At 42.0% G+C, this 27,412-nt stretch overlaps 1 protein-coding gene across 6 annotated transcripts in view; it reads right to left on the reverse strand.

Moving 5' to 3' along the window:
• The window catches only part of klhl18 (kelch-like family member 18), a 79,925-nt gene that overhangs the window by 50,690 nt on the left and 1,823 nt on the right, over positions 1 to 27,412 (reverse strand). For 3 of the 6 annotated variants that reach the window (XM_036985478.2, XM_036985477.2, XM_090243454.1), the window contains exons 2-3: positions 23,474 to 23,604; positions 9,358 to 9,498 (exon numbers count right to left, since the gene is read on the reverse strand). In XM_036985478.2, the coding sequence (XP_036841373.1) occupies positions 9,358 to 9,498; positions 23,474 to 23,604 (272 nt within the window). The remainder of the gene's footprint in view (positions 1 to 9,357; positions 9,499 to 23,473; positions 23,605 to 27,412) is intronic. The other 3 variants (XM_090243453.1, XM_036985479.2, XM_090243455.1) reach the window with 1 other exon arrangement.

Raw genomic sequence — 27,412 nt, forward strand, 5'->3', positions numbered from 1 at the left:
TAGCATATTTATTTCATTTCATTTGCGATTTTCATGAATAGTTAACGTTGCGTTATGGTAATGAGCTTGAGTCTGTATTCACGATCCCGGATCCGGGATGGGGAGATCAGAGAGGTTAAACCCTTTTCAATGAAGATCTGTGAAGATCATTCGTAAAAATTACGAAGTATCTTTTAAAGACGGGGTCCTTTTTTTGCTGAGAATATATATATATATATATATATATATATATATATATATACACACACACATGTATACACTGCTAAAAAAAATAAAGGGAACACTTAAACAACACCATGAAACTCCAAGTCAATCACACTTCTGTGAAATCAAACTGTCCACTTAGGAAGCAACACTGAATGACAATAACTTTTACATGCTGTTGTGCAAATGGAATAGACAACAGGTGGAAATTATAGGCAATTAGCAAGACACCCCCAATAAAGGAGTGGTTCTGCAGGTGGTGACCACAGACCACTTCTCAGTTCCCATGCTTCCTGGCTGATGTTTTGGTCACTTTTGAATGCTGGCGGTGCTTTCACTCTAGTGGTAGCATGAGACGGAGTCTACAACCCACATAAGTGGCTGAGGTAGTGCAGCTCATCCAGGATGGCACATCAGTGCGAGCTGTGGCAAGAAGGTTTGCTGTGTCTGTCAGCGTAGTGTCCAGAGCATGGAGGCGCTACCAGGAGACAGGCCAGTACATCAGGAGACGTGGAGGAGGCCGTAGGTGGGCAACAACCCAGCAGCAGGACCGCTACCTCCGCCTTTGTGCAAGGAGGTGCAGGGAGAGCACTGCCAGAGCCCTGCAAAATGACCTCCAGCAGGCCACAAATGTGCATGTGTCTGCTCAAACGGTCAGAAACAGAATCCATGAGGGTGGTATGAGGGCCCGACGTCCACAGGTGGGGGTTGTGCTTACAGCCCAACACCGTGCAGGTCGTTTGGTATTTACCAGAGAACACCAAGATTGGCAAATTCGCCACTGGCGCCCTGTGCTCTTCACAGATGAAAGCAGGTTCACACTGAGCACATGTGACAGACGTGACAGTCTGGAGACGCCGTGGAGAACGTTCTGCTGCCTGCAACATCCTCCAGCATGACCGGTTTGGCAGTGGGTTAGTCATGGTGTGGGGTGGCATTTCTTTATACAGCCCTCCGTGTGCTCGCCAGAGGTAGCCTGACTGCCATTAGGTACCAAGATGAGATCCTCAGACCATATGCTGGTGCGGTTGGCCCTGGGTTCCTCCTAATGCAAGACAATGCTAGACCTCATGTGGCTGGAGTGTGTCAGCAGTTCCTGCAAGAGGAAGGCATTGATGCTATGGACTGGTCCGCCCGTTCCCCAGACCTGAATCCAATTGAGCACATCTGGGACATCATGTCTCGCTCCATCCACCAACGTGGCGTTGCACCACAGACTGTCCAGGAGTCGGCGGATGCTTTAGTCCAGGTCTGGGAGGAGATCCCTCAGGAGACCATCCGCCACCTCATCAGGAGCATGCCCAGGCGTTGTAGGGAGGTCATACAGGCACTTGGAGGCCACACACACTACTGAGCCTCATTTGGACTTGGACATTACATCAAAGTTGGATCAGCCTGTAGTGTGGTTTTCCACTTTAATTTTGAGTGTGACTCCAAATCCAGACCTCCATGGGTTGATAAATTTGATTTCCATTGATCAAATTTTGTGTGATTTTGTTCTCAGCACATTCAACTATGTAAAGAAAAAATAGTTGAAGAATATTTCATTCATTCAGATCTAGGATGTTATTTTAGTGTTCCCTTCATTTTTTTGAGCAGTGTACATACATACACACACATTTATGAGTTGAATTTAGACACAAATACAATATTTTTTGTATTACAATTTGTAATAAGTATTGTAAGAAAATATGCAAATGACATGTGCCTTTACTGCCAATCCACTTTTCTGAACACTGGATGAAGTCAGTGGTGGCCTTTCAATTGGAAAAGACACTTCAGGACTATTCAGAGATTGATGATAAGCACGCTTTCCATCTTTCCATCTAAAAATAAAATACTGTCATGTGTGAGAACTGCATTTCAGCATATTTTTTCCCAAGGGTATCTAAGCTAGAATATAGATGATATCTTGAAAAAGAAATTCTGAAGAATAGCCTACATCCCAGAATAAGCACACAAAATGTGGTGAATGCACAAGCTTCTGAAGCTAAGATACTATGGATGTTATAATGCTGAAAAAGGATACTGACAATGAAAAGAGAGAAACCAATTATATAGTCCATATAAAACCTTGACAAAGGTTAGCTTTCCAGATTCAGTTTCAATGTATGGTGTATGTTTAAATAATACAATATACAGTGCCTTGCGAAAGTATTCGGCCCCCTTGAACTTTGCGACCTTTTGCCACATTTCAGGCTTCAAACATAAAGATATAAAACTGTATTTTTTTGTGAAGAATCAACAACAAGTGGGACACAATCATGAAGTGGAACGACATTTATTGGATATTTCAAACTTTTTTAACAAATCAAAAACTGAAAAATTGGGGTGCAAAATTATTCAGCCCCCTAAGTTAATACTTTGTAGCGCCACCTTTTGCTGCGATTACAGCTGTAAGTCGCTTGGGGTATGTCTCTATCAGTTTTGCACATCGAGAGACTGACATTTTTTCCCATTCCTCCTTGCAAAACAGCTCGAGCTCAGTGAGGTTGGATGGAGAGCATTTGTGAACAGCAGTTTTCAGTTCTTTCCACAGATTCTCGATTGGATTCAGGTCTGGACTTTGACTTGGCCATTCTAACACCTGGATATGTTTATTTTTGAACCATTCCATTGTAGATTTTGCTTTATGTTTTGGATCATTGTCTTGTTGGAAGACAAATCTCCGTCCCAGTCTCAGGTCTTTTGCAGACTCCATCAGGTTTTCTTCCAGAATGGTCCTGTATTTGGCTCCATCCATCTTCCCATCAATTTTAACCATCTTCCCTGTCCCTGCTGAAGAAAAGCAGGCCCAAACCATGATGCTGCCACCACCATGTTTGACAGTGGGGATGGTGTGTTCAGCTGTGTTGCTTTTACGCCAAACATAACGTTTTGCATTGTTGCCAAAAAGTTCAACTTTGGTTTCATCTGACCAGAGCACCTTCTTCCACATGTTTGGTGTGTCTCCCAGGTGGCTTGTGGCAAACTTTAAACAACACTTTTTATGGATATCTTTAAGAAATGGCTTTCTTCTTGCCACTCTTCCATAAAGGCCAGATTTGTGCAATATACGACTGATTGTTGTCCTATGGACAGAGTCTCCCACCTCAGCTGTAGATCTCTGCAGTTCATCCAGCGTGATCATGGGCCTCTTGGCTGCATCTCTGATCAGTCTTCTCCTTGTATGAGCTGAAAGTTTAGAGGGACGGCCAGGTCTTGGTAGATTTGCAGTGGTCTGATACTCCTTCCATTTCAATATTATCGCTTGCACAGTGCTCCTTGGGATGTTTAAAGCTTGGGAAATATTTTTGTATCCAAATCCGGCTTTAAACTTCTGCACAACAGCATCTCGGACCTGCCTGGTGTGTTCCTTGTTCTTCATGATGCTCTCTGCGCTTTTAACGGACCTCTGAGACTATCACAGTGCAGGTACATTTATACGGAGACTTGATTACACACAGGTGGATTGTATTTATCATCATTAGTCATTTAGTTCAACATTGGATCATTCAGAGATCCTCACTGAACTTCTGGAGAGAGTTTGCTGCACTGAAAGTAAAGGGGCTGAATAATTTTGCACGCCCAATTTTTCAGTTTTTGCTTTGTTAAAAAAGTTTGAAATATCCAATAAATGTCGTTCCACTTCATGATTGTGTCCCACTTGTTGTTGATTCTTCACAAAAAAATACAGTTTTATATCTTTATGTTTGAAGCCTGAAATGTGGCAAAAGGTCGCAAAGTTCAAGGGGGCCAAATACTTTCGCAAGGCACTGTATATATATATATATATATTGTATTATTATTTTAAAAATGTAAACGTGTGGGAAACTAATCTGGACTGTTATAAGAAATCCCGGTATGCCCTCCGACGAACCATCAAACAAGCAAAGAGTCAATACAGGACTAAGATCAAATCCTACTACACTGGCTCCGACGCTCGTGGCAGAGTTTGCAAACTATCACGGATTACAAAGGTAATCACAGCCGCAACCTGCCCAGTGAAGTGAGCCTACCAGATGAGCTGGCAAGCGTCTTCACTGACATTTTCAAACTCTCTTTGACCCAGTCTGTAATACCTACATGTTTCAAGCAGAACACCAAGGGAACATATACTGCACTTCACAATGCCCTTTCCCACCTGGACAAGAGGAACACCTATGTGAGAATGCTGTTCATTGACTACAGCTCAGCATTCAACACCATAGTGCCCCCAAGCTCATAACTAAGCTAAGGACTTTGGGACTGAACACCTCTCTCTGCAACTGGATCATGGACTTCCTGATGGGCCGCCCCCTGGTGGTGAGTGTAGGTAACACATCCACCACGCTGACCATCAACACATGGGCCCCTCAGGGTTGCATGCGGAGTCCCCTCCTGTACTCCCTGTTCACCCATAAATCATACACTACATATACATAAATCCTACACACATTACATTTGCAGATGACAAAACAGTGGTAGGCCTGATCACCGACGACAATGAGACAGCCTATAGGGAGGATGTCAGAGACCTGGTAGTGTGGTGCCAGGACAACAACCTCTCCCTCAGTGATAAAGACAAAGGAGCTGATCGTGGACTACAGGAATCGGAGGGCCGAGCATGCCTCCATTCCCATCGGCGTGGCTGTAGTGGAACAGGTTGAGAGTTTAAAGTTCCTCGATGTCCACATCACTAAAGATCTATCATGGTTCACACAAACCAACACAGTCGTGAAGAGGGCATGACAACACCTCTTCCCCCTCAAGAGGCTGAAAAGATTAAGGGATTCTTTACATGTTACACAAAAAATTGTTATACATCTGATCAAGTGTATTTGTGGTCTATGCTATGTAGGAAAAACTAAACAAGCTCTGAAAAGAAGGATAGCAGAACACAGGAGTAATATCAGGATTCTTGACCAGAGAAACCCTGTGGCTGCGCATTTCATGGAGGCTCGTCAAAACATCAGCTCTCTAAGATACTACGGTATCGAACATGTTAAGACTCCTAGGAGGGGGTATGATCCAGATAATATTTTATTAAGAGAACTTTATTGGATTCACCGTTTATGCACCATGTCTCCTAAATATCTGAACCAAGAGTTTGATATCAGACCATTTCGTACATGAATGTTATTTTTCCTGCCTTCCAGGTCTCCTACTTGGTCAATTTGTTCATATACACTACCGTTCAAAAGTTTGGGGTCACTTAGAAATGTCATTGTTTTTGAAAGAAAAGCACATTTTTTGTCCATTAAAATAATACCAAATTGATCAGACGGCTCACAAGTCCTCAATTGGCAGCTTCATTAAATAGTACCCGCAAAACACCAGTCTCAACGTCAACAGTAAAAAGGCGACTCCGGGATGCTGGCCTTCTAGGCAGAGTTCCTCTGTCCAGTGTCTGTTCTATCGACCATCCTAATCTTTTATTGACCAGTCTGAGATATGGCTTTTTCTTTGCAACTCTGCCTAGAAGGCCAGCATCCCAGAGGCGCCTTTTCACTGTTGACGTTGAGATTAGGGTTTTGCGGGTACTATTTAATGAAGTTGCCAGTTGAGGACTCTTGTGAGACATCTGTTTCTCAAACTAGACACTCTAATGTACTTGTCCTCTTGCTCAGTTGTGCACCGGGGCCTCCCACTCCTCTTTCTATTCTGGCTAGAGCCAGTCTGCGCTGTTCTGTGAAGGGAGTAGTAGACAGCATTGTACGAGATCTTCAGTTTCTTGGCAATTTCTCGCATGGAATATCCTTCATTTCTCAGAACAAGAATAGACTGACGAGTTTCAGAAGAAAGTACTTTGTTTCTGGCCATTTTGAGCCTGTAATCGAACCCAAATGCTGATGCTCCAGGTACTCAACAAAGTCTAAAGGCAGACAGTTTTATTGCTTCTTTAAATCAGCATAACAGTTTTCAGCTATGCTAACATAGTTGCAAAAGGGTTTTCTAATGATCAATTAGCCTTTTAAAATGATAAACTTGGATTAGCTAACACAAAGTACCACTGGAACACAGGAGTGATGGTTGCTGATAATGGGCCTCTGTACGCCCAGGTAGATATTCCAATAAAAATTATAATTATAATTATTTTTTAAATCAGCCGTTTCCAGCTACAATAGTCATTTACAATATTAATGTCTAGACTGAATTTCTGGCCCTAGAAATTGTCAAAGACTCCAGCCACCGTAGTCATAGACTGTTCTCTCTGCTACCACACGAGAAGCGGTACCGGAGTGCCAAGTCTAGGTCCTAGAGGTTTCTAAACAGGTTTCTATTTAACTGCTGCTCTTTAGTTACTGCGTTGTTGGTTAAGGGGATCGTAAGTAAGCATTTCACTGTAAGGTGAACCTGCACCTGTTGTATTCGACGCATGTAATTAATAAAATTTGAAAAATGTAATGTTATTTTAAATGGACAATTTTTTTTGTTGCTTTCTTTAAAAAACAAGGACATTTCTAAGTGACCCCAAACTTTTGAACGGTAGCGTATACAGTTGAAGTCGGAAGTTTACATACACCTTATCCAAATACATTTAAACTCAGATTTTCACAACTCCTGATATTTAATCCTAGTAAAAATTCCCTGTCTTAGGTCAGTTAGGATCACCATTTTATTTTAAGAATGCCAAATGTCAGAATAATAGTTGAGTCAATGATTTATTTCAGCTTTTATTTCTTTCATCACATTCCCAGTGGGTCAGAAGTTAACATACACTTAATTAGTATTTGGTAGCATTGCCTTTAAATAGTTTAACTTGGGTGAAACATTTTGGTTAGCCTTCCACAAGCTTCCCACAATAAGTTGGGTGAATTTTGGCCCATTCCTCCTGACAGAGCTGGTGTAACTGAGTCAGGTTTGTAGGCCTCCTTGCTCGCACACACTTTTTCAGTTCCGCCCACACATTTTCCATGGGATTGAGGTCAGGACTTTGTGATGGCCACTCCAATACCTGGACTTTGTTGTCCTTAAGCCAATTTGCCACAACTTTGGAAGTATGCTTGGGGTCATTGTCCATTTGGAAGACCCAATTGCAACCAAGCTTTAACTTCCTGACTGATGTCTTGAGATGTTGCTTCAATATATCCACATACTTATCCTACCTCATGATGCCATCTATTTTGTGAAGTGCACCAGTCCCTCCTGCAGCAAAGCACCCCCACAACATGACGCTGCCACCCCTGTGCTTCACGGTTGGGATGGTGTTCTTCGTCTTGCAAGCATCCCCCTTTTTCCTCCAAACATAACGATGGTCATTATGGCCAAACAGTTCTATTTTTGTTTCATCAGACCAGAGGACATTTCTCCAAAAAGTATGATCTTTGTCCCAATGTGCAGTTGCAAACCGTAACACAACTTCAAAATTTGCTACATAAGACGGTCGGTCGGTCACATATGTGGGAACTCCTTCAAGACAGTTGGAAAACGCATAAAGCCAAATTATTTTGTCCAGGAACATTGGGTGCAGTAAAAAAGACAAAACACAGCAGATTATGAAGTGGCCAGCCGACGTAAGAGGACGACGCACTTCTTTTGAGCCCAGAAACTGGCGCAAAAATTGTAGGAGGGAGGAAATCCCTCCACAGCTTAGAATGTTTAGTGTTACATAACACAGCAATCAAATATAAGAGGAAGGGCAGGCCAGCTGATAGAGGTGAGTCTTAAGGCCTGCTTTTACCTCTTGGTGACTGGGGGGGCAGTATGAGTAGCTTGGATGAATAAGGTGCCCAGAGTAAACTGCCTGCTATTATGGATAGAAAACACTCTGAAGTTTCAGAAACTGTTTGAATGATGTCTGTGAGTGTAACAGAACTCATATGGCAGGCGAAAACGTGAGAAAAATCCAACCAGGAAGTAGGAAATCTGAAGTTTGTAGTTTTTCAACTCATTGCCATTCCAATTTTCAGTGTCTGTGGAGTCATTTTGCACTTCCTAAGGCTTCCACTAGAATGAGAGGGGATTGAGCCAGGTGTCTGGCAGAGTGCCATGGGCTTGTGTTCATGTGAGAGTTACCTCGTGCTCCATTGCTTTTCTACAGACAAAGGAATTCTCCGGTTGAAACATTACTGAAGATTTATGAAAAAAACATCCTAAAAGATTGATTCTATACTTCGTTTGTTCCTACGGACTGTAACGGAACTTTTTGGACTTTTCGTCCGACCTTTCCGCTGGACGCACGCGTGTCGTGAGTTTGGATATGTTAACCAAACACGCTAACAAAAGGAGGTGTTTGGACATAAATTATGAACTTTATCGAACAAATCAAACATTTATTGTTGAACTGGGATTCCTGGGACTGCATTCTGATGAAGATTATCAACGGCAAGTGAATATTTATAATGCTATTTTTGACTAATGTTGACTACACAACATGGCGGATATCTTTATGGCTTGTTTGGGCTCTGAGCGCTGTACTCAGATTATTGCATGGTATGCTTTTTGCGTAAAGTTGTTTTTAAATCTGACACAGCGGTTGCATTAAGGAGAAGTTTCTCTCTTATCAATGTTTATTTTGAGTATTTCTGAAAATTGATGTGGCTCTCTGAAAAATCAACGCATGTTTTAGAACTACGGAACATAACACGCCAATGTAAAATGAGATTTTTGGATATAAATATGCACTTTATCGAACAAAACATACATGTATTGTGTAAGATGAAGTCCTATGAGTGTCATCTGATGAAGATCAAAGGTTAGTGATTAATTTTATCTATATTTCTGCTTTTTGTGACTCCTCTCTTTGGCTGGGAAAATGGCTGTGTTTTTCTGTGACTTGGTGGTGACCTAACATAATCGTTTGTGTTGCTTTTGCTGTAAAGCATTTTTGAAATCAGATACTGTGGCTGGATTAACGGGAATTTTATCTTTAAAATGGTGTAAAATACTTGTATGCTTGAGAAATGTAAATTATGAGTATGCTTGAGAAATTTTAATTGTGAGATTTTTGTTGTTTTGAATTTGGCGCCCAGCACTTTTGGCGGGGTGGGACGCTACCATCCCACATTTCCCAGAGAGATTAAATGCCTCAGTGGTTTGAACAGCCCAAAAGTGAAGTGAGGGAGACAAAAGTTAAACAAGGTTCTCTCTTGATCAATCAATATAAATCAGCCAACACATGGCACATGCATTTACATTTTTCAAGGACCAATTATATGTGTGTGCGTGTATAATGCGTATGTGAGAACACACCTTTCCTGGAGGAAGGAGCAGCAGGCATCCTTGACATTCTGCAGCTGCAAAAAGCTGGCTCCAATCAGCAGGGACTGGACGTTCTGCTGGTCGATGGCCACATGGCCATTATACGCAAAATTGATCAAAGTTTCAAGTGCACTGCCAAGGGGGAAAAAGAAGGACACCTGATGTAAGGGAGCAGCACTGTGGCCCAGTACAGAACCCCCCCCCCCCCCCGATTAGTTACTTTGGTAACACTTTACTTGACACCATGTCATAACTGGCATAACCATGTCATAACAGCTGTTACATGGTCATGTAACAGCTGTCATTAGCTGTTACATGGTCATAACATTGTCTTGACATATTTACAATTGTGACATATATTGGGTTAATTTATGGCTGGTTATGATACCTATATTAGAATGCCAAAACCTGCCACACAAGGCAACACATTCCATTACACCATAGCTTGCGTGTCAACAGTATGTTTATATTATACACTGCTCAAAAAAATAAAGGGAACACTAAAACAACACATCCTAGATCTGAATGAAATATTCTTATGAAATACTTTTTTCTTTACATAGTTGAATGTGCTGACAACAAAATCACACAAAAATGATCAATGGAAATCAAATTTATCAACCCATGGAGGTCTGGATTTGGAGTCACACAAAATTAAAGTGGAAAACCACACTACAGGCTGATCCAACTTTGATGTAATGTCCTTAAAACAAGTCAAAATGAGGCTCAGTAGTGTTGTGTGGCCTCCACGTGCCTGTATGACCTCCCTACAACGCCTGGGCATGCTCCTGATGAGGTGGCGGATGGTCTCCTGAGAGATCTCCTCCCAGACCTGGACTAAAGCATCCGCCGACTCCTGGACAGTCTGTGGTGCAGACATGATGTCCCAGATGTGCTCAATTGGATTCAGGTCTGGGGAACGGGCGGGCCAGTCCATAGCATCAATGCCTTCCTCTTGCAGGAACTCTGACACACACCAGCCACATGAGGTCTAGCATTGTCTTGCATTAGGAGGAACCCAGGGCCAACCGCACCAGCATATGGTCTCACAAGGAGTCTGAGGATCTCATCTCGGTACCTAATGGCAGTCAGGCTACCTCTGGCGCCCTGTGCTCTTCACAGATGAAAGCAGAGAACATGTGACAGATGTGACAGTCTGGAGACGCCGTGGAGAACGTTCTGCTGCCTGCAACATCCTCCAGCATGACCGGTTTTGCGGTGGGTCAGTCATGGTGTGGGGTGGCATTTCTCTGTGCTGCCCCCCAAAGAAATGCCACCCCACACCATGACTGACCCACCACCAAACCAGTCATGCTGGAGGATGTTGCAGGCAGCAGAACGTTCTCCACGGCGTTTCCAGACTCTTACGTCTGTCACGTGATCAGTGTGAACCTGCTTTCATCTGTGAAGAGCACAGGGCGCCAGTGGCGAATTTGCCAATCTTGGTGTTCTCTGGCAAATGCCAAACATCCTGCACGGTGTTGGGCTGTAAGCACAACCCCCACCTGTGGACGTCGGGCCCTCATTACCACCCTCATGAAGTCTGTTTCTGACCGTTTGAGCAGACAAATGCACATTTGTGGCGTGCTGGAGGTCATTTCGCAGGGCTCTGGCAGTGCTCCTCCTGCTCCTCCTTGCACAAAGGCGGTGGTAGCGATCTTGCTGCTGGGTTGTTGCCCTCCTACGGCCTCCTCCACGTCTCCTGATGTACTGGCCTGTCTCCTGGTAGCGCCTCCATGCTCTGGACGCTGACAGACACAGCAAACCTTCTTGCTACAGCTCACATTGATGTGCCATCCTGGATGAGCTGCACTACCTGAGCCACTTGTGTGGGTTGTAGACTCTCGTCTCATGCTACCACTAGAGTGAAAGCACCGCCAGCATTCAAAAAAGTGACCAAAACATCAGCCAGGAAGCATGGGAACTGAGAAGTGGTCTGTGGTCACCACCTGTAGAACCACTCCTTTATTGGGGGTGTCTTGCTAATTGCCTATAATTTCCACCTGTTGTCTATTCCATTTGAACAACAGCATGTGAAATTTATTGTCAATCAGTGTTGCTTCCTAAGTGGACAGTTTGATTTCACAGAAGTGTGATTGACTTGGAGTTACATTGTGTTGTTTAAGTGTTCCCTTTATTTTTTTGAGCAGTGTATATAATCTTCATACATCATTATAATTGCACACACGTTGATGTCAAACATGCCCCGACCCCAATGTTCTGTTGCTGATGACTGGGCTGAACGCAGCAGCAGATTTCAGGAGCAGGACAAGACACCCTCTTTTTGATTGATATAAGGGTTGTATCCGATAGGCCTATCTGGCTTACATGGTCATAATACTTCTTGACAGTGTAATAAAGTGTATTTTCTTAGTCCAAGTAAAGTGACAGGATGGTCACAGTGCTTTATGAAAGTGTCAAAGTGTATTTAACAAGTTATTTCAAATATTGATGAAAAAAACATGAAATCATTACAACAATAAAAAAGGATTTAAGAAACAAACTTTCAAAACGAAAGGACATTTCTTGGCAAGGAAAAAACGAATTTGAATAAATGTGGGTTGACACTTATGTAGGTATCACAAGCAGCCATAGAATAATGAAGTGATAATGCCAAAAGCCGGTGTTTGGAGGATATATTGGCAAGGGTGTTAGGCTCGAGACAATGTCGAGGGCCGACAAACCATGCCAAAATATCCTCCAAACACCAGCTTTGAGGGCATTATCACTTTTATACAACAGGTTATTAATACAATTTCTTCCTTCCAGAAGAAACAGTCCCGACGCAAATCAAGGGTTGCTTCCAAAGTCGGCTGGTCGTTCGTTCTATTGGTTTGGTTGCCAAAGATGCAACCAGGTTGTTCAGTCTTTTTGATCTGTATCTATGGACGCAACCAAGTCGTTTGTTCTAAATACTCCATTGCCATACTGGCTGGTAACATTCTTATCCCTCGATTGCTAGCGAGCCAACTACAGCTAACTGACAATTACAAACAGTGCAGTCAGAATAACAACAAAGTAGCTGCATTGGCATTTGTTCTCTAATGATATTTGGATACATCCATAACAATGAGCTAATGAGGCGTGATTTCACCTGGTGTATAAAATGTGCTCTCGTCAGGACACTGTTGTTCGAGAGCTAGCCAACAAAACAACAACTTCAAACTGAAGTTGGAAAGACTGCACACCTAGCTGCACTGTTTTGTTTTACCTGTTTTCTATTGATAATTTTGTATATACAGTTGAAGTCGGAAGTTTACATACACCTTAGCAAAATACATTTAAACACAATTCCGGATATTTAATCATAGTACAAATTCCCTGTTTTAGGTCAGTTTGGATCACCACGTTATTTCAAGAACGTGAAATGTCAGAATAATAGTAGAGAGAATTATTTATTTCAGGTTCACTGGGTCACTTAGTATTTGGTAGCACTGCCTTTAAATTGTTTAACTTGGGTTAAACGTTTTGGGTAGCCTTCCACAAGCTTCCCACAATAAGTTCAGTGAATTTTGGCCCATTCCTCCTGACAGAGCTGGTGTAACTGGTGTAAGTCAGGTTTGTAGGCCTCCTTGTTCACACCAGCTTTTTCAGTTCTGCCAACAAATTTTCCATGGGATTGAGGTCAGGGCTTTGTGATGGCCACTCCAATACCTGGACTTTGTTGTCCTTAAGCCATTTTGCCACAACTTTGGAAGTATCCTTGGGGTCATTGTCCATTTGGAAGACCCATTTGCGACCAAGCTTTAACTTCCTGGAATTGTGATAGATTATTTAACTTAGAATTCACTGTATCTGTAAACAATTGTTGGAAAAATGACTTGTGTCATGCACAAAGTAGATGTCCTAACCGACTTGCCAAAACTATAGTTTGTTAACAAGACATTTGTGGAGTGGTTGAAAAACAAGTTTTAATGACTCCAACCTAAGTGTATGTCAACTTCTGACTTCAACCATGTATAACCATAAAAACTTGACTGATTCATGATTTTGATTGGCTGAGAAAAGCTGCCTTCCTGTCAGTCTCATCCCGACTCCCAGGACACGTTCATTACTATGGAATGGAATTTGAATATTGAAACGATGTTTTAATTGTCGGAGAGACAGACAGCAGGGTTTATACATATCTCCGCTGTTGAAAACTAAATGTTAGTTTAAAAGAAATGTGAGATTATGTCTAGATGCTTTTTATAGTGGAGATCAAGTTTATAAATTGCCTAGCTGGGCTTATTAGACAGTGGATTGAGCAGTCAGATGAAAGAGTAAATAGGCATGTTGTTGTTGTCTTTTACCCCCCTTTTCTCTCTTCGCTGCAACTTCCCAACGGGCTCCGGAGAGGTGAAGTCATGCGTCCTCTGAAACATGACCCGTCAAACCACGCTCCTTAACACCCACCAGCTTAACCAGGAAGCCAGCAGCACCAATGTGTCAGAGGAAACACTTTTCAACTCGTGACAGGGGCTAGCCTCACTCTTTAGAGAGCGATGAGCCAAGTAAAGCCCCACCGGCCAAACCCCTAATTTACAGCTGCACTGCTGTAAATAAAGTAAATACCTTTTCTATAAAATGGTCATTTTTGAAGTTCATTCCCTCTTCGACGCACCTGCAAGCTATCTGGAAGTTACAATTGTGTACTTGTGTGAAACAATGAAATGAGCTGGGCAATATGGCCAAAATATATCACGGCATTTTCCAAATTTGTTTTTTTATTTTTTATTTTTATTTATTTATTTTTTTACCCCTTTTTCTCCCCAATTTTCATGGTATCCAATTGTTGTAGTAGCTACTATCTTGTCTCATTGCTACAATTCCCATACGGGCTCGGGAGAGACGAAGGCTGAATGTCATGCGTCCTCCGATACACAACCCAACCAGCCATACTGCTTCTTAACACAGCGCGCATCCAACCCGGAAGCCAGCCGCACCAATGTGTCGGAGGCTACACCGTGCCCCTGGCAACCTTGCCTAGCACGCACTGCGCCCGGCCCGCCACAGGAGTCGCTGGTGCGCGATGAGACAAGGAGATCCCTACCGACCAATCCCTCCCTAACCCGGACGACGCTAGGCCAATTGTGCGTCGCCCCACGGACCTCCCGGTCAAAGCCGACAGAGCCTGGGCGCGAACCCAGGGACTCTGATGGCACAGCTGGCGCTGCAGTACAGCGCCCTTAACCACTGCGCCACCCGGGAGGCCCAAATTTGTTATTTGACAATATTTTATGTTTTTGATTTAAAAGTACACAATTACATTTATGAGTAGTGCGTGACCCTAGCGAGGCAACACATATATTGTAAGTGATTTCAATTAGTCTTTCTCCATTCTGATTGTTTTATACTGTTCAATTGAACTTCAAACAAAAATAATTTCCTGCATTTCTGCACTCATTTGAGAATTTCTACACTGCTACATAGGGCTGCACAATATGGGCAAAAAAGGCCTTATTTTTAACCAAATGTTGAACTTGCAATTTGACTTATATCAAAACACTTGGGTGAACTGTTGGAATCATGGAAATGGAATGTTATTCTAATTCTATAGTTAGAATATAAATAATAGTGGGCAAGTGTAGACCTTACCATAAAATGCTTACTTACAAGCACTTAACCAACGCGCAGTTCAAAAAGAGTAGGGTCGGAAACCTCCCGGTAAATTTCCTGAAATGTACGTAAAATTTTCCATGGGAAGTTAAGCCCGGGAATTTTGCTTAAATTCATCAAAAAGTTAGCTTATAACAGTGAACCTTTTTTGTGGGATACGCAAGGCAATTCTAGGTCTTGTGGCATATTTTAGTTAAACAATCCCCAATTCAATGGAATTGCAACCCTCTGCATGCACAGTGCCTTCTTCCATCACACGTACAGCTGATTCTCAAGATCTTGCACACTAATGAGATGCTATTGAGCCCACACTACTACACTGTCTGAGCCAAGGACTACATGCTTTCTGGTAAGTTTTGGTTACAATACAGGGTGGGGTGAATATATTTGATATAACATACATTATTTTTTGTTAACCTCTTGGTGTTAGGGGGCAGTATTTTCATTTTTGGAAGAAAAAAAAACATTCCCGTTTTAAACGGGATATTTTGTCAGGAAAAGATGCTATGCATATAATTGACAGTTTTGGATAGAAAACACTAATGTTTCCAAAACTGTAAAGATATTGTCTGTGAGTATAACAGAACTGATGTTGCAGGCGAAAGCCTGAGAAAAATCCAATCCGGAAGTGCCCCAGGTTCGCTGTTGACTCCCTATGGGTTCCAATGACTCCCTATTCAGCTGTGAATGTACCATCAACGAGCTTACGCTTTCTACGTATTCCCCAAGGTGTCTACAGCATTGTGACGTAGTTTTACGCATTTCTGTTGAAGAATAGCCGTAGGCAGCCACATTGCGCAAGTGGTCACATGGTGGCTCCGAGAGAGATTCTCGCGTAAAATACAGAGGTAGCCATTACTCCAATCAGTCAGAGTGAAAAAAGAATTGTCCCGACAAATATATTATCGAATAGATATTAGAAAAACACCTTGAGGATGGATTCTAAACAACATTTGCCATGTTTCTGTCGATATTATGGAGCGAATTTGGAATATTTTTCGCCGTTGTGGTGACCGCAATTTCCAGGCGATTTCTCAGCCAAACGTGAAGAACAAACGGAGCTATTTTGCCTACAAAAATAATATTTTGGGGGAAAAATGAACTTTGGCTGGGAGTCTCGTGAGTGAAAACATCCGAAGTTCATCAAAGGTAAACTATTTAATTTGATTGCTTTTCTGATTTCCGTGACAAGGTTGCCTGCTGCTAGCAAGGCATAATGCTATGCTAGGCTATCGATAAACTTACAAATGCTTGTCTAGCGTTGGCTGTAAAGCATATTTTCTAGGAAGATTTATGTCTGTTGCGTTATGCTAATTAGTGTCAGATGATGATAACGGTCCCGTTCACGGGCCGGGCATCACTACAGGTTAACTAGTAAATAGTAGCCTACAGTAAAGTGTGTTTAAATCATTTTTAACTTGTTACCAATTTCTGCTAGTTGTTTTTTGCTACCATGTGAGTTTTAGCTTGCTTGAGCCTGCAAACTGAGGAGTGTAAATTCACCTTTTTCCATACGTTTCATTTTTAAAAATGTATTTACATATATTTTTTTCTTCTAATCTTTACAGGAAAATGCCACAGGCACTATCTGATGTGTGCAGACATTTCACTGCAGCTAATGTAGAAGGAAAAGCTGTGTACATTTGCAAATATTGTGCGAAATCATATGTGAAGAATGCAACAAAGATGCAGAATCATCTGGCCAAGTGCATAAAGTTTCCTCAGCGCTCACGTAGTCAGAGAAATGCTGATGAACGTCTTGCTCAAGCTGTGTATGCAACTGGTTCAACTCTGATGCTCACAGACAATGTGTATTGGAAGAGATTTCTGAATGTTCTTCGCCTAGCATACACCCCTCCAACCAGACATGCTTTATTTACTAATTTGCTGGATGAAGAGTTCAACAATCAATCAAATGTATTTATAAAGCCCTTCTTACATCAGCTGATGTCACAAAATGCTGTACAGAAACCCAGCCTAAAACCCCAAACAGCAAGCAATGCAGGTGTAGAAGCACAGTGGCTAGGAAAAACTCCCTAGAAAGGCCAAAACCTAGGAAGAAACCTAGAGAGGAACCAGGCTATGAGGGGTGGCCAGTCCTCTTCTGGCTGTGCAGGGTGGAGATAATAACAGAACATGGCCAAGATGTTCAAATATTCATAGATGACCAGCAGGGTCAAATAATAATGATCACAGTGGTTGTAGAGGGTGCAACAGGTCACCCGTTGGAGTGGTGTTGTCATCATGCTTGACAGTCTCCTGGAGGGGGAGGAGTCTCTCCAAGAAATGGCCATATCACAGTCTGCCGATATGGACAGCCCCATCAAGAGGGATGATGTATTTTGGGAGAGAGTGGTAAGCAGCTTAAAACTCCTGAAATCTATAGCAGTAGCCATTGCACGGATTGAGGGAGACAATGCTATCCTGTATGAAGTTCAGACTCTGCTTGCAGATGTAAGAGAAGAAATCCATACTGCCCTGCCCACTTCACTGTTACTCCAAGCAGAGGAAACAGCAGTTCTGAAATACATCAAAAAGTGTGAAAACTTTTGCCTGAAGCCCATACATGCCACAGCGTACATGTTGGACCCCAAGTACGCTGGCAAGAGCATCATGTCTGGTGCAGAGGCCTATGGTGTCAACAATACCGTGTCTCACCACCTTGGTCTGGATGAGGGCAAGGTTCTTGGCAGTCTGGCGATGTACACTTCCAAGCAAGGGATTTGGAGATGCAATATAGCAGTAATACCAACATATCTCATCAGCGACCTGGTGGAAGGGGACTTTGTGGATCTGAGGTTCTTTCCCCTGTTGCCTCCATCATCCTCCAAATCATACCAACATGAGCCGCCTCAGAGTGCAACCGGTCGTTGTTTGGGAACACACACACCAAAGCACGCAACAGGCTGACCAATACAAAGGTTGAAAGATTGGTGGCCATCCGGGCAAATTTGAGCCTGACAACAAGCCATCCAGGTTGGAAAGTGACAGTGAAGATGAGGCCTCAGAGTCTGATGTTCAAGAAGTGAACATTGAGGAGGTCCAGGGAGAAGACAAGGAAGCCTGAAGACAAACAAAGCTATAGTTTCTCGACTATTATTTTACAGATGTATGTTGAAAATGTTTTTGGGAGATGAGATGGATCAATGGGGATCATTCAATATTCCCTTTCTTTTGTTGTTCAGTGAAATCATCTCATGTGAAAGTCAATTCATGTAATTCAAGTTAAATTCATAACTAAATCTTTTTTTTATTTCTATTGGAAGGATTTAATCATTTGTAATTATGTCTACTCATGATAAGGTAAAAGGTTTATGTTTCTGTCTCCATATGATATTGTAAATCTATCGAATGCAAAAAACATCAACATTTAAATGGTATTAATAGTTTCCACCTCTGAATATTCCCCAAAATGTGCAACCCTAAAGAAGAGTTAAGAAAATATTAACAAAATAAACAAAAGTAAAAAATAATAACAAGGCTATATACAGGGAGTACTGGTACCGAGTCAGTGTGCGGGGGTACAGGTGAGTTGAGGTAATTTGTACATGTAGGTAGGGGTGAAGTGACTATGCATAGATAATAACAGCAAGTAGCAGCAGTGTACAAAACAAATGGGGGGTATGTAAAGTAATTGTCCAGAGGCCATTTGATTAATAAATCAAATAGTTGACATGAAAACGAATTAAAATGCCACGGATGAGGGTAGGTACCAAAGTGACAGGGTAGGTACCAAAGTGTTGCTCATTGTTTCCTAGGGGACCCTACAATGTTTGGCTACATTCATTGTTTTTTCATGTAGCCAATTCAAGCTTCACCTATTCCTCTTTGATTTAGAAGATACTGTTGCACAAACAACATGAGGATTTAGGCCTACACCATCACTGGTATCAGGCTGTACATCTAGCTACATTTGCACTTATCAGCTAGCGGCTATCACTATTTAGCTCAAACTTGCGTGCCCAATTTCATTTTCCTGCTACTCATACCAAGAATATAAGATATGCATATTATTAGTAGATTTGGATAGAAAACACTGAAGTTTCTAAAACTGTTTGAATCATGTCTGTGAGTATAACAGAACTTATGTCGCAGGCAAAACCCCGAGGACTAACCGTTCAGATTTTATTTGGAGGTCTCTGTTCAGTGAGTTCTCATTGGGAAACGATATTTCTTAGGAGTTGTCATTGGGAAACGATGTTTTCAGTTCCTACTGCTTCCACTGGATGTCACCAGTCTTTGGAATTTGGTTGAGGTTATTCCTTTGTGCAATGAAGAAGTACGGCCATCTAGGAACTGCGTAACACTGTTGAGAGTTGCGCAAGACTTGAAAAGTAGCTTGGTTTGTTGTCTTCCTGTATTGAACACAATACATAGACCCGTCTTCAATTTGATCGATTATTAACGTTTAAAAATACCTAAAGTTGCATTACAAAAGTAGTTTGAAATGTTTTGGCAAAGTTTACAGGCAACTTCTGAAATATTTTATAATTACGTTGCGCAATTTGGAAGCTGTTTTTTTCTGGATCAAACGCGCCAAATAAATGAACATTTTGGATATATATGGACGGAATTAATCCAACAAAAGGACCAATTGTGATGTCAATGGGACATATTGGAGTGCCAACAAAAGAAGCTTGTCAAAGGGAAGGCATGTTTTATATTTTATTTCTGCGTTTTGTGTAGCACCTGCAGGGTTGAAATATGCTACCCTCTTTGTTTACTGTTGTGCCATCATCAGATAATAGCTTCTTATGCTTTCGCCGAAAATCCTTTTTAAAATCTGACATGTTGGCTGGATTCACAACGAGTGTAGCTTTAATTTAGTATCTTACATGTGTGATTTAATGAAAGTTTGATTTTTATATCATATTTTTTATTTTATTTGCCACACTGCATTTTCCCTGGCTTTTGGCCAAGTGGGGCGCAAGCGTCCCCTATACCATAAGAAGTTAAGAAGCAACAACGCTGTCATCAACATTGTTGCATGTGTTGCATTGACCATGCAGACTGAACGCAAATGTCTCGTGGTCAAGCAACAACACATTTTATTGGGGTTTATTGGTGGTTCCCACCCAAATAAGAAGAGATGAATCCAGAGACTTAATGAATGGATTGTAATAATTATAATGGCGCCCGAGGGGATGGCTGCTGTTTTACGGGCCCTTGACCAACTCTGCCATTTTGTTTGTTTTTTCGCAATTTTTTAAACTAATTTTGTACCTAATGTTGCTGCTACCGTCTCTTATGACCGAAAAGAGCTTCTGGACATCAAAGCAGCGACTACTCACATCGAACTGGTAAAGATATTTTATTTAAATTAGTCCGAAAAATATACTGCTTCCTGGAGACAAGGCCCAAATCACCGTCATTCGCGTGAAGAAAAGATGGAAATACAGGGGGCGGGGGTGCCTTGTGAGAATTAGTCAGCGAGTGAGTAAACCATGTACGATTAAGTCTATCCTACCAACGTGACATTAAAAAACGGTAATATCTTATGTTCCACTGAGACTTGGCTGAATAACGACACGGATAATATAGAGCTGGCTGGCTTCTCGTTTTTTGGCACGATAGAGCAGCTACGTCTGGTAAGACGAGGGGTGGGGGTGTGTGTCTATTTGTCAATAACTGCTGGTGCGCGAGGTCTAATATTAAAGAAGTCTCGAGGTATTGTCCGCCTGAGATAGAATACCTCATGATAAGCTGTAGACCAATCTACCATGAGAGTTCACATAGACAGCTACGAATAATATCTATTTACCACCACAGTTCACAATAATTTTCAAGCCCAGTCACATACGACGAGCGTCAGAGCTGGTGTCGTAGGATTCAAGACCGCACTCAACGAGCTGTATACGGGCATAAGCAAACAAGAACATATTGATCCAGATGCGGCTCTCCTAGTAGCCGGGGACTTTAATGCAGGCAACCAAAGAGAGAGAAAAAAATAACTCTAGACCACCTTTACTCCACACAGAGAAACATACAAAGCTATCCCTCGCCCTCCATTTTGAAAATCTGACCATAATTATATCCTTCTGATTCCTGCTTACAAGCAAAAACTAAAGCAGGAAGTACCAGTGACTCACTCAATACAGAAGTGGTCAGATGACGTGAACGCGAAGCTACAGGACTGTTTTGCTAGCACAGACTGGAATATGTTCCAGGATTCATCCCCCTCAGTCACCGGCTTCATCAATAAATGCATCGACGACAACTTCGTCCCCACAGTGACTGTACGTACATACCCCAACCAGAAGCCATGGATTACAGACAAGATCCGCACCGAGCTAAAGGCTAGAGTTTTGGCTTTCAAGGAGCGGGACACTAATGCACGCCTATAAGAAATCCCGCTATGCCCTCAGACGAACCCTCACAGGCAAAGCGTCAATACAGGACTAAGGTTGAATCCTACTACATGCTCGTCGGATGTGGCTGGGCTTGAAAACTTTTACAGACTACAAAGGGAAACCCAGTCATGAGCTGCCCAGTGACGCGAGCCTACCCGACAAGCCAATTCCCTTGTATTCTCGCTTTGAGGCAAGCAACACTGAAGCATGCATGAGAGCACAAGCTTTTCCGGACGACTGGCTGATCTCGGTCTCCATAGCCAATGTGAGCAAGACCTTTAAACAGGTCAACATTCACAAAGCTGCAGGGCCAGACAGATTACCAGGACGTGTACCCAAAGCATGCACAGACCAACTGGCATGTGTCGTCACTGACATTTTCAACCTCTCCCTGGCCGAGTCTGTAATACCTACATGTTTCAAGCAGACCACGATAGTCCCTGTTCCCAAGATAGTGAAGGTAACCTGCATTAATGATTAATTCCCCGTAGCACTCACGTCGGTAGCCATGAAGTGCTTTGATGGCTCACAACACCATCATGACAGAAACCCTAGACCCACTCCAATTCGCATACCGCCTCAACAGATCCACAGATGACGCAGTCACACTCCACACTGCCCTTTCCAACCTGGACAAAAGGAACACCTATGTGAGAATGGTATTCATTGACTAGAACAACATAGTGGACCACAAAGCTAAGGACCCTGGAACTAAACACCTCCATCTGCAACTGGATCCTGGTGGTAAGGGTAGGCAAAAACACATCTGCCACGCTGATTCTCAACACTGGGGCCCCTCAGGGGTGCGTGCTTAGTCCCCTCCTGTACTCCATGTTCACTTACGACTGCTTGGCCAAGCACAACTCCAACACAATCATTCAATTTGCTGACGACACAACAATGGTAGGCCTGATCACCGACAAAAACTTGGCATGGGCCCCCCGAAGTTCTACAGCTGCACCATCGAGAGCATCCTGACCAGTTGCATTACCGCATGGTATGGCAACTGCTCGGCATCTGACCGGAAGGCAATACAGCCCAGTACATCACAGGGGCCAAGCTTCCTGACATCCAAGACCTAAAAATTGTCAAAGACTACAGTCACCCAAGTTCTCTCTGCTACCGCACAGCAAGCGATACCAGAGCACCAAGTCTAGGACCAAAAGGCTCCTTAACAGCTTCTTCCCCCAATCCATAAGAGTGCTGAACAACTAAACTAATCAAATGGCCACATGGACTATTTACATTGAACCCCCCGCCCCCCTTTGTTTTTACACTGCTGCTACTCGCTGTATATTATCTATGCATAGTCACTTTACAAATTACCTTGTACCCTGGCACATTGACTCAGTACCCACTGTATATAGCCTCGTTATTGTTATGTAAATGTCATGTTACTTTTTGATAGATCTGATTTTTTTTACTTTAGCATATTTAGTTAATATTTTCTTAACTCTATTTCTTGAACTGCATTGTTGGTTAAGGGCTTGTAAGTAAGCATTTCACTGGTGACAAATACAATTTTATTTCTTGTTTCATACAGGTACGCATGCATTTTCATTGGGTTGCAGGTGCTTCGCGGAGCGAATCAACTTAATGCTGCAATATGTAACTTTTGGGTGACCGGACCAAATTTAAAGTTACAGATCTGTCATTCTCATTGAAAGCAAGTTTTAAAAGTGTTAGGTATGTTCTATTTCTATGCTTCCAGTTCTTCCTTTTAGTTTTTGCGTCTTTTACTTTCAGTTTTGTACACCAGCTTCAAACAGCTGAAAACACAATATTTCACAGCGGTTTAGATTGTGCAATGATTCTCTACATTATACTAGCTTGTTTTGTCACTGACTGAAATTAGGTGAACTATTAGAATTTTTGCAACCAGGAAATGGCGGAGCAATTTCTGCATAGTGCATCTTTAAAACAGGTCCATTTTACAAAAAAAGCACTTAGCCTACTTTGTTGAACATTTTGTAACTGATTTTAAATGTGTTATTACAATGATTAATATTGGCTAAGGTGATGGGCTGTTTCTGGTCCAGCCAATACACCTGCCCCTCGAACATCTCATTCCAAATGGGCATTAATAGATGTTTCCCCTTTGCTGCTATAACAGCCTCCACTCTCAGTGCTGCTGAGTGAGTAGGCTATAGAGGCCTTACCTAGGGTCCATCCCTTGCATTACAATCTCATCTTGCTTGCACTCTACCATGTCATTCGTAAACATGGCATGGAAGTAAGGGATGGAGGCAGCCAGAACAATCCTGTGGGCACTGAACTTGTGGTCTCCAACCTGTAAGGGCGATACAAGCAAGTGATTTAGTCCAGACATGGGTCAAATACATGTTCCATACGGTAGAATGGAACAAACAGAATAGCATCAAAAGGGTGCATACTCCAAGCGAAATCAAGCCCACCTCAAGTGCATTCATTTGAGAGAATTGTAATACAGTTGAAGTCGGAAGTTTACATACACTTATGATGGAGTCATTTAAACTCGTTTTTCAACCACTCCACAAATTTCGTGTTGACAAACTATAGTTTCGGCAAGTCGATTAGGACATCTACTTTGTGCATGACAAGTAATTTTTCTAACAATTGTTTACAGACAGATTATTTAACTTACAATTAACTGTATAACAATTCCAGTTGGTCAGAAGTTTACATACACTAATTTGACTGTGCCTTGAAACAGCTAGGAAAATTCCAGAAAATGATGTCATGGCTTTAGAAGTTCTGATAGACTAATTGACATCATTGGAGTCAATTGGAGGTGTACCTGTGTATGCATTTCAAGGCCTAACTTCAAACTCAGTGCTTGACATCATGGGAAAATCAAAAGAAATCATCCAAGACCTCTGAAAAAAAATTGTAGACCACCACAAGTCTGGTTCATCCTTGGGAGCAATTTCTAAACACCTGAAGGTACCACGTTCATCTGTACAAACAATAGTACGCAATTATAAACACCATGGGACCACGCAGCGGTCATACCGCTAGGGAAGGAGACGCGTTCTGTCTCCTAGAGATGAACGTACCTTGGTGCGAAAAGTGCAAATCAATCCCAGAACAACAGCAAAGGACCACGTGAAGATGTTGGAGGAAACAGGTACAAAAGTATCTATATCTAGATTAAAACGAGTCCTATATCGACATAACCTGAAAATCCGCTCAGCAAGGAAGAAGCCACTGCTCCAAAACCACCATAAAAAAAGCCAGACTACGGTTTGCAACTGCACATGGGGACAAAGATCGTACTTTTTGGAGAAATGTCCTCAGGTTTGATGCAACTAAAATAGAACTGTTTGGCCATAATGACCATCGTTATGTTTGGAGGAAAAAGGGGGAGGCTTGCAAGCCAAAGAACACCATCCCAAATGTGAAGCACTGGGGTGGCAGCATCATGGTGTGGGGGTGCTTTGCTGCAGGAGGGACTGGTGCACTTCACAAAATAGATGGCGTCATGAGGTAGGAAAATTACGTGGATATAGTGAAGCAACATCTCAAGATGTCAGTCAGGAAGTTAAAGCTTGGTCGCAAATGGGTCTTCAAAATTGACAATGACCCCAAGCATACTTCCAAAGTTGTGACAAGTTGGCTTAAGGACAACAAAGTCAAGGTACTGGAGTGGCCATCACTAAGCCCTGACCGCAATCCCATTGAAAATGTGTGAGCAGAAATGAAACAGCGTGTGCGAGCAAGGAGGCCTAAAAAAAGACTCAGTTACACTAACTTATTGTGGAAGCTTGTGGAAGGCTACCTGAAATGTTTGACCCAAGTTAAACCATTTAAAAGCAATGCTACCAAATACTAATTGAGTGTATGTAAACTTCTGAACCACCGAGAATGAGGAAAGAAATAAAAGCTGAAATAAATCACTCTACTATTATTCTGACACTTCACATTCTTAAAATAAAGTGTTGACCCTAACTGACCTAAGACAGGGATTTTTTACTCGGATTAAATGTTTACATTTATTTGGCTAAGGTGTATGTAAACTTCCGACTTCAACTGTAATCAGAACAATAGTCTTATGTTGGTGTCGCCAAGGGGAAAGCAATGGTTAACCATTGCTTTCCCCTTGGCGACACCAACATAAGACTATTGTATTCATTTGTATTGTATCCTATTGTATTCATTATCAGTGGTGTGAAGTACTTAAGTAAAAATACTTTAAAGTACTACTTAAGTAATTTTGTGTGGCATCTGTACTATACTATTTATATTTTTCAACTTTTACTTCACTACATCCCTAAGGAAATATTGTACTTTTTACTCCATACATTTTGCGTGACACCTAAAAGTACTCGTTACATTGTGAATGCTTAGTAGGACAGGAAAATGGTCCAATTCGCGCACTTATCAAGACAAAATATGGTTATCCCTTCTGCCTCTGATCTGGCAGACTCACTAAACACAAATGCACCTTTTGTAAATTATGTCTGAGTGTTGGAGAGTGCCCCTGGCTATCCATACATTTTAAAAACAAGAAAATGGTGCCGCCTGCTTTGGTTATTAGAAGGAATTTGAAATGATTTACACTTTTACGAAATGTTTGCAATTACATTTACTTTTGATACTTAAGTAAATTTAGAACCAAATACTTTTAGACTTTTACTTAAGTAGTATTTTACTGAGTGAATTTTACTTTAGTAACTTTGTATTAAGGTGTATATACAGTGCCTTGCGAAAGTATTCGGCCCCCTTGAACTTTGCGACCTTTTGCCACATTTCAGGCTTCAAACATAAAGATATAAAACTGTATTTTTTTGTGAAGAATCAACAACAAGTGGGACACAATCATGAAGTGGAACGACATTTATTGGATATTTCAAACTTTTTTAACAAATCAAAAACTGAAAAATTGGGAGTGCAAAATTATTCAGCCCCCTTAAGTTAATACTTTGTAGCGCCACCTTTTTCTGCGATTACAGCTGTAAGTCGCTTGGGGTATGTCTCCATCAGTTTTGCACATCGAGAGACTGAAATTTTTTCCCATTCCTCCTTGCAAAACAGCTCGAGCTCAGTGAGGTTGGATGGAGAGAATTTGTGACCAGTTTTCAGTTCTTTCCACAGATTCTCAATTGGATTCAGGTCTGGACTTTGACTTGGCCATTCTAACACCTGGATATGTTTATTTTTGAACCATTCCATTGTAGATTTTGCTTTATGTTTTGGATCATTGTCTTGTTGGAAGACAAATCTCCGTCCCAGTCTCAGGTCTTTTGCAGACTCCATCAGGTTCTTCCAGAATGGTCCTGTATTTTGCTCCATCCATCTTCCCATCAATTTTAACCATCTTCCCTGTCCCTGCTGAAGAAAAGCAGGCCCAAACCATGATGCTGCCACCACCATGTTTGACAGTGGGGATGGTGTGTTCAGGGTGAGAGCTGTGTTGCTTTTACGCCAAACATAACGTTTTGCATTGTTGCCAAAAAGATCAATTTTGGTTTCATCTGACCAGAGCACCTTCTTCCACATGTTTGGTGTGTCTCCCAGGTGGCTTGTGGCAAACTTTAAACGACAGTTTTTATGGATATCTTTAAGAAATGGCTTTCTTCTTGCCACTCTTCCATAAAGGCCAGATTTGTGCAATATACGACTGATTGTTGTCCTATGGACAGAGTCTCCCACCTCAGCTGTAGATCTCTGCAGTTCATCCAGAGTGATCATGGGCCTCTTGGCTGCATCTCTGATCAGTCTTCTCCTTGTATGAGCTGAAAGTTTAGAGGGACGGGCAGGTCTTGGTAGATTTGCAGTGGTCTGATACTCCTTCCATTTCAATATTATCGCTTGCAGTGCTCCTTGGGATGTTTAAAGCTTGGGAAATCTTTTTGTATCCAAATCCGGCTTTAAACTTCTTCACAACAGTATCTCGGACCTGCCTGGTGTGTTCCTTGTTCTTCATGATGCTCTCTGCGCTTTTAACGGACCTCTGAGACTATCACAGTGCAGGTGCATTTATACGGAGACTTGATTACACACAGGTGGATTGTATTTATCATCATTAGTCATTTAGGTCAACATTGGATCATTCAGAGATCCTCACTGAACTTCTGGAGAGAGTTTGCTGCACTGAAAGTAAAGGGGCTGAATAATTT

The sequence above is a fragment of the Oncorhynchus mykiss genome, chromosome 8 (genome assembly GCF_057628025.1).
Source record: "Oncorhynchus mykiss isolate SJ-2025 chromosome 8, ASM5762802v1, whole genome shotgun sequence".
Classification (NCBI taxonomy): domain Eukaryota; kingdom Metazoa; phylum Chordata; class Actinopteri; order Salmoniformes; family Salmonidae; genus Oncorhynchus; species Oncorhynchus mykiss.